Genomic DNA, 11,190 nt, shown 5'->3' with positions numbered 1-11,190 from the left:
CAAGCAGCACGATATCAAACCAAAACACCAAATGCGGCACTCTCGGGTTAGAATAGTGATGCAGTATCTTGAACATATTGCTAAAGACTCTGGAGCACTATCCGACGGTGTAAATGGGTTTCTGTCCTACAAATATCTGAGGCAGACAGCCTCTTTGACATTGTATTTGCTAAAATGCTGTCCCAATTGTACACGGTGACACCAAAACGAGCAGAAGACTTTTCGTGTGGTACTGCATACAATAGACTGACGCAGTATCGACGACGTCAGCAGCCAGCTCAGCAATAGATGAAGCACTTTACTTACCACTGTATTTACAACCAACCCAGATCGCGTATCCGCTGTGATCTCATGCCTATCACAAATGCAGGCATTATATACATTTCACCTATGATCACGGAGCTGACCTTTCGATACATGAACCGCGCAAAAACACAAATAACAACAGAATTTAATGCTTTGGGATTGTGAAAACTGTTGATGCCAACATGGGCAGAATCTATAAATAATTTTCTTCGCAATCGTTCCCTACTACAAAATGCACGATGAATTCATAATTTTTTTTATTTTACACTTTTTAAGCCTGGCGTTTTGTATGTAGGGAGTTCTTTGTTTATTTTTGCACGAAAATTCCATACTGACTGTGAAGTTTTGATTTTACAAAGCATTATGATGTGACCACATTTTCATGTTGCATGAACGTTGACGCAGTTGACGACAAAGTAATCCTGGTTGGGCTTCCCATAGCTAGCTTACGCTTCCTATCACCCAGTATAAAGTTCGTCTACAGTACTCCACTGCATGTTAGTCAATTTTACTAGACACTAACTACTGTGATTTTCATTAATTTTGCCGCCCGATTTGCTGATATAGAGCAGGGTGTAGCGTAATTAGGTTCGAATTAACTAGACTTAAGGTCTTAATAATGAGGCGACGTCATTCCCAGACGACCTTACCTTCCACTACTCAGTTTAACTAATTAAGGAAGGGATAAACACTAAACATATGCATACTGTAGCGCGATTGCCGAGTAAAATGGTGCTATGACCACCTATGGCGGTAAGACTACGCTTAATCATAGATTGGAAGTGTCATAGCAAATGATTTTGGCCAGATCACTTAAGCCGTCCAATGACGGCAATTCCGACACTTCCTCTTTAATTCGAAGCGCCCATCGACATATCCGGCCCGAGATAGCAATCTTACCTTACCCCTACTTTCTACTGTAGTATTTCGGAGGCGTTTAGGAAGTCGAATCCGATATAGTGGACCTCAGATCACCCGCTTTGCCAAAATGGATGAAAACCACAATAAGAGCTAGCTCAAAACTATATCATAACAGAGGGGACTGTATGACACTTGGGAATATTGGTGTTGACTTGATATTTTTGGTATGAAAATAGAAAATGCTAAAACTAATCTGAGTGTAAATGTATTTGTGAGACCTGAGGTTTTGATACCTCAAAGCCTGGTGATTCGGCGGGTGTCGAGTGGCGATACCCGCTGGTAATTTTTTGTTTCTGCTCCCTAGTGCTTGACAGCTTGAGGCTTCTTATGACGGGGTCACACAGCACCTTGCACAGAGGAGGTGCTTAAGGGTATTTGCTACCCGAGTGAACGTTAGTCCACGTGTTTCCGGCCTAAGAGGGAACGGTTTGCTACTCAGAAGAGTAGATGTAAGACTGATGTATTTATAAGTAAACTTAGCTTGGATCCTATACAAACTAGAGGTTACCTATAGTGGAGCTAAGTAGTCATGCGCTAACTGGCTCCTAGAGCACCTGGTACCGTGTACCAGTTGTCCACAAGAGTCACGGGTCACTCTTTATGTAACCTGATGTACACTGGATTGACCCCTTAAAACACTTCTCTTGTTGTTGGAATTTGCGAATCTAGGCTTGATTCTGCGTTAGGGGGGGGACCTTCGGCGAATGAGCCTTGCGTCGATGCAGGGGGGGGGGGCTTCCGCGTCGTCGGTACCGTGTAGGATCCGCAGAGGAAGGCCTCGACGAAGCAGCTGTTAGCCGCAGTTGGGCAACTCTTATTTTTGGTAACTTCGACCTGGGTTCGCCTGGGTTGAAGTCATGCTCCTTGGCTTGCCTTGGAGTAAAAATCTGATTGGCTTGGATTTTAATCCTGCTGTGGCCAGTTGGCAACCGGTTTTAGGACAGGGCTAGTGTTATATCTGGGTCAATTGCTTGTGGGGACGTTTTACACATTGGGTGGTTGCTGCGTCGAGGGTCTTTTGACTCTTGCTGAGACCTCCGGGTGTTTCTTGTAGAACCATGGAAGGTGTGACCCGCTATGCGCGTGGTGTTAGGCTGCTTGGCTTCGTGCTCGGACTTAGCCGAGATATTTAACATATTGAAGAGTGGTGTTGTAGCTCGTAACTGGGTAGACCATGGGCTAAGGACAAAACTTAATGCTTACCGCGGCTGCTAGTACTTCTGCGGACCAAACACACATGGCTGAAAAGCTGACGGGCTAATGGTCTGGCTCCGGAAAGGCACTACCTCTTAGCGTAAACCGTGAGCTGCTAAGTCAGACTTGGAATTCAGTGGCGTTTGGTGATATCAAAGGGTTCTGAGATGAGTTCAGGACTTCTGCGATGAAGTTTGTGCTGCGAATGCCATAGCTTACAAGGACCCGGGGACGGAATTCTTGTTCTAATGAAGCTCTCATCTTTGTTGTACTTGTAATGCTGGAGCCGCTGTCGTCAGGCGTATACGACCCTGACACGTTATACTCAAAGCGTCCCGAGGGAGATCTTTAGCCGATAAAGCCTTGTAGGGAGGGCCTACCAAATTCTTTTCAGCCGACAGACGCGGAGTTGGTGTGGGAGGTCAAGATTGGTCCGTTCGAGGGTTGGATAGAGGAGCATTGTCTGTTGCAGGACTTAGGGAATCTTGACAATATTGTAAACGATTCCGCATTGCGCTTGAGCTTGCTCAGGCGTTTCCCTGCACTTCTGGCCTGATGCTACCTCCTTGACGTGGTGGGTCGGCTTTCCACTCATCAGTACTAACCCGATTGCGCGTTATACCAACTCATTGAGTAGGTAATTCCGAACTTAGGCGCGTCCTAGCTGATAGCAGCCGAAATCTTGCGCTTCCTCGTGGTGCTTGCACAGCGATAGCTACCCATTCAAGATCGCCAAGATCTCCACGTGCTCAAGGTCTTCAAGGTCTTCAGGGTCTTCCTCGTAGTCGTAGGTAATCGTAGGGAGATTTAGATCCAGGTCTAAATTTAAAACTAATCCACCCCTTAAACCGTAAAACCACTTTGCGTCGCCACCGCGGTAGCAATCGGAGCGACCAGCAACCTGCCTCAACAGCTCCAACTGCTCCTGATCACAGACATCCCTGCATGCAAACCAGACTGAAGCCATCGAGGGGATGATCAGCGATATTCGTTTCGATGAAGACGGTAGAGCGCGGCGTCGAACAGGAGGTTCCGGAAGATCAGCTCAGACGATACCAGGTCGCCGTCGAGCGGTATCACGTAAGCCGTCACCTATAGATCGTGCTCGCGAGGCACTCGGCGAGGACACTGTCCGTTAACTGCAAGCAACTTACCGATCCTTGGATTTGACATGGGGAGGGTCCGAGCACAACCAGGCTGAAGGCATCGTTCTCAGTTTAATTTGCCAAGGTGTATCAGACCCACAAATACGCGCTATTTTCGGAGCTGGAGGCTCACCGAAACAGAGTTTAAGAGGAGCGGTAGAAAACAGGCTTGATACGCTGCACACACGTCGCCGCGGTACTACTCCAAAACATGCGTTCAGTCAAGACGATGCATCCTTTTTATTTCATCTTGTGCAGATTGGGAACTTGAAGACGTTTCCGTGCTCTCATCGGCGTCCTAAGCAGTATTTTGTGGAGCCAAAGATTACATGGAAGTTACTTTGGAAAATATATAAGAAAACAGCAGAGGGGCTGAGCGAAGAGTTATTCAGTGCTGGGCGGTCACGAAAAGTACAGCCTCGACCTCTATACTCTCCTTCTTTTAACCCGTGAGTAGCTTCGTATCTAAAAACAATTTAAAAAAATAGTTTTTAAAAGATTTTTGAGAGCCGGGTCATTATGGTGACCCGAGTCACCACCAAGCGCTTCATTTGTTACATGTTTTTACTGGTTGCTAGGCAGGTGACTGGAACATCGCATATACTCTTTAAGTGTGCATGTAGATGTCCACGAAGTTGCGGTTCTATATCAACACTAATGAATAGCGTGGCACATGGTCCTGATTACGACATCTGCTGAGCTGTAATTGCTCCCCACCAACTGTAAAAGTCCTCAACAATTGTGGGGTTTCACCAGCCTATCTGGTGGACTTCAGTACATGCTTTTCGCGGTTAGACTACCAGAAACCTACAATTCTCGCTTTGTAGGATAATTTAAAGACTTCTATTACAAGCATCAATTTTTTTAAAAGATCGCGGTTGGAAATGGTCACCTGCAAGGGCTTTCGGACGGGTGTGCATAGCAGTTTGCGCAGTAAGGTCATCCTGTGAAAACGTATGTTTTATTAGAGCATTTTAGGCTTTTTTTTAGTTTCCCTTAAATCTTTCGTGGAGCTATTTACTCTTAATATCTAAACATGTTCCAAGCGAGCTAAAACTTTACGAAAAGAAAGGCGCTGGCCGGTGGACGGCCTGCACGACGTTAAAAAAAGTAAATCGGTGAATCCTATTATTTTATGAGACTGGTTAGAGGTACCGAGCAAAATCGTATCTAAACGAAACCAAACTGTATGCGCACGTAATTTATCCAGGTAAAATACCGCTGACTCCAAATTTTAGGATCCCATATTTATAAAAAATGACACCCCCTCTCCCCCCTTTCACCCATCCTGGCATTTCTCAGCCTATCATTCGAAAATCGCCCTCTTCCAGCGCAAGTCAGTGCACCCCGAAGGTCAGTGCAGCCCAGAAGGCATGTATATGGATTACCGACTAACTTGTTCTTTTGTTTATGTTCTCCATGCAGTTATGAGTGATAGTGAACCCGAGTTGCATGTTCCGTCGTTCACTTGGACGCCACCCCCGGTCGATGTCGAATGGCACGACAATTGGGATGATTTCAATGCGTACATTGCGCAGTATCAAGCACAAACACACCAGATCTTCCGCCAACGCACATCAACGTCGGTAGCGAAGCGTAACCGCGAGATTAAGGAGCGAGCGGCGAGTCGCGCTGGTGAGGTTCTACTTGGGCAACAAGGAGGTGACGATGGTGACGTTGACGACGGAGCTGAACGCTTAATTCCGGAGGATTTTGGCAACTTCTGGATTAAGTTAGTGTGCACTAATGGCTGGAACCGGAAGAGTCGAGGGAAAGAAATCCGGAAGAGTTACTTCGAAAAGAGTACGGGATGCAAGGCAAACATTAAAGCCGCCGTTTCATGGAATGGGGCCGAAGACGTTCAAAAATTTATGGTGCGGATCACTGCCTGTAGCGTTGAGCATAACCACAAGGTGTCGAAGGCGATTTACGAGAATCATGCCTCAAATCGACGCGTGGATAACCCTGCCCTTCTTGCCTTCGTCGACGAACTCCAGGCTGCCGGGTCGAAACCGAAGTTGATCATGCAGTACCTTCGAAAGAAGACAGGTGCGCCGACAAGCTCTGCTACTGCTTTCACATGTTTTCTTATATTTCTCTGATGATCGGTGTAGGCAAAAACGTCATGCTACGGGATGTCCTCAACATGGTGGCGAAGATGAAAGAGAAGCGAAAGGGGGGTGCTACCGTTGAGGAGCGGTTGGAAACCGTTTTGCGAGGTGTGTGTGAGAGTCGAGGAAATCGTGCGTCCGTGTTCATTGACGATGCAAAGATCACACAGACAATCACACTTCAAACAAGGCAGATGCGGCGCTGGTTTAAAGCTTTCCCTGAAGTTATGCTAGTCGTTGCTACGCACAATACGAATGAGTCACGCTACAAGCTGTTCTCTTTCATGGTGAACGATGTATATGGCCATGTGAGTATAGGTACCTTTCGCTACTCGCTCAGTGACTCTTGTACACGATGCAGCTTCGAAGTACCTCCGGTTACACAAGTGTCTTGCTTGAGTACTGGAGTTACTCTTTGAGGTACTGGAGTTACTTTATGTGTAACTAACTTATTTGTTCAACGTTCTGCATTATTAGGGCCAGTATGTTCATCACAGTCTTATGGAGAATGAGAGCGCGGAATGTCTGACAGATGCAATTCGATCCTTTAAATTTCACAACTCTTCGTGGGAGAAGGTCAAGGTAATAGTCATCGACAAGGATATGGGCGAGCTTGGATTGCTGGAGGACGAATTTCCGGGTGTGAAAATTATTCTCTGCCATTTCCATCTGAAGAAGTATATTCGTGCTGAAATGGTGAAGCGTGAGTATGGAGGACCCTCGAGCTTTGACAAAGACCAAGTGGGGGATGCTGTCGACATGATGAGACTTGCTGCTTCTCCAGAGGAGTACATCAAATATCTGAAGTACATGTACTTCCTGCTCGATAGAGTTCAGCTTCGAGACAGCGACACTATTCCAGAGCCTAAGCACCCTTTCTTGGAATATTTCATGCGAAATTGGGACTCTATGAAGGAACGATGGGTGCTATATGCGCGTTCTGATGTACCCCATCTGGGGAATCACACAAACAACAGGTACAATGGCTTTCGGAATGCTGCTTCTAAATTAGTACTGAACTTGGGCCGTTTTACCACAGACTGGAATCATCGTGGGGTCATATCAAGGATATTTTAAGGGCAGACATGGCGTTGGATGAATGCGTCGATACCTTGATGTTCTTACAAGCCGTTGCCGAGATGGAGTACGCCAAGAAGATAACTGATGTTGGTCAGATGCGCTACGAAGGTGCAGATGAAGAATTAAAAATTCTTGCCCGTGATGTAAGTCCCTATGCGTACCGGCTAATTGAGCAGCAGTACTGGATGTCCAAGGATAGAAAGACCCATTACGAGATAAAGGAACTGCAACCAAGTTTGTTTCTTCTTACTGGAGACAACCGTACAAGTGTATATCACGTGGATACTTCGGTACGTGAACCAGTGGAACTTTATCTGTAATCCCTATCTAATTTTATGTGTTTATTGAGGTGCCTTTAGCGATATCAGTGCTCGTGTGTGTTTATGCGAGCAATGCTTTTACCATGCCGCCACGTCATGTATTGGCGTCTAATGAACGACAAGACTGCTATTCCTATTTCGCAATATCGCGTCTCGGTGGCAGTTGGTGTGCAAACTAAATCAACCAGCCGCTGAGAGATATCCCAGACACTAACGTTGCGTGCAAGCTTTTCAAATCTGCGATTCTGCAATGGCAGCAAGGAATCATCAGGTGCTGAACGGAACCACAAAATACAAGCATGCGCTCCAACGCGGAATGAGTATTGCCGATATCATGAGCAGAAATGGAACTCACGTTTTTGGAGAGATGATGGTAGCATTGGAGAAATTCGAGGAGGTGATCAAGGATGGAGTAGCTCCGTTTGTCGGACGCGTAGACGATCGCGTTGAACCGCTGTCTCAGGTGGCTTCACTGCCTTTTTCGTTCGATAACAATGATTCTGCACGCGATGATACCACAAGGGTCTCCTACTCTCTGACGGCTTTAAAGTGTGACCACAGTGATGACGAGCAAGCTCCGACGCAGCGTGCAGCGATACCTAAGGAGCCCAAACACATCCAGTTACAGAGCAGAAAGTGTTGGGTACCTCTGCAGTACCTCCAGTCACCGAGCCTGAAATGTTGGATACTTCTACTGTACCTCCAGTCACTGAGCAAGTATCGGGTGCTGGTATTGTATCTCCAGTCACCAAGCAAGATGTACTGGCTACTTCTACTGTACCTTCAGTTACAGGAAATACAAGTGGAGATCGGGTGGGTGTCATTCATGGATTTTTTCATCATTCCAGATGAACTGTCTGATGGAGTTGCTACCGAACCAAAAGAGCGTGAAAATGCAATCAAGCAGCTTATGCTTCGAGGCGGACGCGTGACATCGTTTGGCAGTGTACCGTATCGAGCCCTACTGACATTTTGTGGGAGTTCATGGCTTGACGACAATTGTATGGGGCACGGGATAGCGCTGCTACACCGTGAGCATCCTGATGTTGGCGTCGTCAACCCTCTCTTCCTGCGTTTCCAGCTCCGAGAGCAGCAGCTTACGACTGTCAAAGCCGGCAACCCGTTCGCGAAAACAAACAAGATAGTGCTGATACCGTTGCATATCGACAACAACCACTGGTGCGGTGCTGTGATCGATTTTCGGAGAGAGACCCGGAGAATCACGCTCTTTGACCCGCTTCAAGCGTCGAAGGCAAAGTACTACGACACCTGTGAAGCCCAACTGAAGAGTATTTTTGGAGAACTATGTACCCTTCTGACAATCAAGCGAGAAACACGTTCACGACAGCCAGATGGATCAAGTTGCGGTGTAGCTGTCCTTATGTTTTTCGAGTGCTACCTCAGAGGAATTCCACTGCCAGCCAAACCAACCTTAGCATTCATACGATTTTTAAGGCTCCGTTACATGCTGAAATGTCTGATGTAGCTACATTTAGTCTTGCCAAATGAATTCATGCACATTAATGCTTCACTGTCTCGCTCTTGACCTAGTTTTCGGTGAGGTGCATTGCTGTCACTGAGAGTTTTCTAATCTAACGACAGGTGATGATCCCAATGTGCGATGGTTAGCTGATCATACATGAGTTCTAGGTCATCCACTGGATGGACTTGCAGGTGATTGCAGCGTTTGACATGGACGAAAAGCGATCAGCTCACAACTTGCTCGATTACCGGTAAATGCAGAATGTTTCCTTGCCTTCAAGGAAGCTTATACGCGCACCAGGCGTGTGTGTGGCCTGAAAAGACCAGATCCGGCCGCACTTTGGCCAGCAACTCCGTCGACAGCTCGCGAGAGAGAACGTGGTGGTGCGTTTCGTACTTGAAACCCGGGTGCTCATAGGTGACGTGGCCCGCTTCGCGCAGCCGTTCTTCTCCACACTGGAGGTCGTCAGCACGGAAGAGCGGCAGGTGTGTGAGCAACACTACACTGCCAGTCGTTCGCGCTCGAAGGTCCTCAAAGTTGACGCTCTCCAGGAAGCTGCACAAGCAGAAGGAGAAGAAAAGAAAATCGTTCGCTCAGATCTCCAGCTTGAACACTTGAAAAACTGCAATTGCTACCTCTTAGCCTCCGTCTTGACTGCTCGACTAGCCACATCCGCGTCCAGCGCCATCGTATTCAGCCTCACAAATGTGTGGCCTCCGATTTCGTCAATCCGGTTCGCCTCCCCGAACGTGACTTCGTAGCGCTTCAAGTCCTCAATCCTCATGTCCCGTCCAAACGAGGTATCATGGTTGCCGACCTGTCAAAAATCCTGTCAGCAATTGCAACCTCTTGTAGCTCCAAACTAGTCGCACCAAGTTCAGCGTCTTCAAGGGCAAAAAGCTGGAAAAGACCCGAAAGAACCGCCCAGCGTATTCGCCGTAATCCGCATCTGACGTCCAACGATTCCCCTCATCGAATCGGTCGCCGAGTACCAGGGCCACATCGGGTTTGTGCACGTCCACAGCCGCTCGGGCGGCTATATGCACCTGCCAGTCCACCCAGAGACGCTCGAGCCATGAGCGCCTTCTCTTACCCAGCAGATGCACGTCCGTCACCACCAGTCCGCCTACAAGTAAATGAATGCTCCCCGTGAAACATTAAGTCTTGTGTACCTTCAAGCAACACATCAGTACAACAAGTCACATTCATGCAACGTGCATGGCTGGATCCACGAGAGCCACACGATCTAATGTCTACAAACGATGTAATTTTTGAAATCAACTGCCAATAAAATACCGAATATTACCGCTCTGAATTGTAATCGGTACCTGTAGGACATCACTCGGTGCCTACGTGCCTGGAGGCACTCGGACCATGTGCCCCTAACTCTCGCTTAAGTACGAGCTGCTCGGTACCTTTAACAACGCTCTTAAAGGCTTTTTACTTAAGTACTTGAAATTAATACCGGTTTACTGGAAGTAATCTTATGTTTACTAAAAGGAGTAAATTTGCTCTTCGGTTTTATTTCTAATAATGAAATAAATACTATGTTTAGTAAATACTTATAAGTATTAGAATATCATAAGTAGAACCGGTATTAATACAAGTACAAATAAGTTTTAGATTATCAAAAGTAGAACCGGTATTAATACAAGTACGAACATGATCTGTTCAAGCATTACATACCTCAAGCCAACCCCCATAACAAAATTCAGTAGACATAGCCAAGCAGCAGCGCTTCCAATGTTTCATTCCTGCCTTCTTCATGATTTGCCACCAAGCGCGTACAGGCTAATTCTGCCTTCCGACCCTCTGTAGTGAAGCGTCTTGCCTCCGCGGGCATGGCCTCCATCACTCATGATCGAAGTCGAAAGACTGATGTTCCTGCTTCGCGAGCATTCCTACTCAGCCGAGGCCCAACGCATTCCGACGGCAAGCCTGAAGTCCGTTCGTACAGTTCACACCCTATGACCAGGTTCGCGAACTCGTTAACGTTTGGCGTTGTCAACTCGATTCGAGCCATCCCCACCATGTACGGATATGCCGCCATCATTTTCAGCCACCCGACCTTCCTGCACTACATGCCGGCCTTGTCCAAGCTCGTCATCTTCTCCAGCGCAATCCACCAGCTCATGTTCACGTTTATGAGCTCGCTACCGTTCGCCATCGGTCAAGTCCAGAATGTCGGTCTCATCTTTCTTAGCGCCATGGCCACCTCGATCTGTAACTCGCTTAACGACAACGACGACGTAGACGTGACTGCAGAGGCGAAGATTGCCACGACTATCGTCACTATCGGCGTCGCAACAGCTTCGTTAGGCGTTTGTCTTGTCGTTATGGGACGCTTTAAGCTCGCTGCTCTGGCCTCGTACCTACCGATGCCCGTGATCGGAGGCTATCTCGCCTACACCGGCATCTTCTGTCTCTTTGCCGGTTTCGCAGTCAGCACTGGATTAGTCGTCAACGACTTTTCTTCGATGCTGGATTCGTTCAAAGACTCTCGCAACATCATCCTGTGTCTTCCAGGATTCCTCGGTGGTGTCTTGCTGTTGGTGATTTCAAAGAGATTTAAGAACCCATTTGCACTGTCGACTGCTTATTCGTGGACCATGCCAGTGCTTTTCTTCCTG

At 47.3% G+C, this 11,190-nt stretch overlaps 3 protein-coding genes across 3 annotated transcripts; 1 reads left to right on the top strand and 2 right to left on the bottom strand.

Annotated features, from left to right (window-relative positions):
• Nucleotides 1-3,136: 3,136 nt before the first annotated feature.
• On the bottom strand, nucleotides 3,137-3,628 carry PITG_19465 (uncharacterized protein; the record flags this gene model as incomplete). Its single annotated transcript, XM_002996963.1, has 2 exons — nucleotides 3,137-3,362; nucleotides 3,576-3,628. 2 exons carry the CDS (start codon nucleotides 3,626-3,628, stop codon nucleotides 3,137-3,139), a joined length of 279 nt encoding a protein of 92 aa, XP_002997009.1.
• A 4,309-nt stretch (nucleotides 3,629-7,937) lies between these two features.
• On the top strand, nucleotides 7,938-8,563 carry PITG_19463 (cysteine protease family C48, putative; the record flags this gene model as incomplete). Its single annotated transcript, XM_002996962.1, has 2 exons — nucleotides 7,938-7,942; nucleotides 8,023-8,563. 2 exons carry the CDS (start codon nucleotides 7,938-7,940, stop codon nucleotides 8,561-8,563), a joined length of 546 nt encoding a protein of 181 aa, XP_002997008.1.
• A 272-nt stretch (nucleotides 8,564-8,835) lies between these two features.
• Nucleotides 8,836-10,613, bottom strand: PITG_19462 (metallophosphoesterase, putative; the record flags this gene model as incomplete). Its single annotated transcript, XM_002996961.1, has 5 exons — nucleotides 8,836-9,115; nucleotides 9,196-9,377; nucleotides 9,433-9,686; nucleotides 9,934-9,975; nucleotides 10,466-10,613. The coding sequence occupies 5 exons, from the start codon at nucleotides 10,611-10,613 to the stop codon at nucleotides 8,836-8,838; spliced, it is 906 nt and encodes a 301-aa protein (XP_002997007.1).
• Nucleotides 10,614-11,190: the final 577 nt, after the last annotated feature.

Source organism: Phytophthora infestans, genomic scaffold (genome assembly GCF_000142945.1).
Source record: "Phytophthora infestans T30-4 supercont1.94 genomic scaffold, whole genome shotgun sequence".
NCBI classification, from domain to species: Eukaryota; Oomycota; class Peronosporomycetes; order Peronosporales; family Peronosporaceae; genus Phytophthora; species Phytophthora infestans.
The sequence above is the reverse complement of the archived record's forward strand: the minus strand, read 5'-3'. Positions and strand labels throughout refer to the sequence as shown.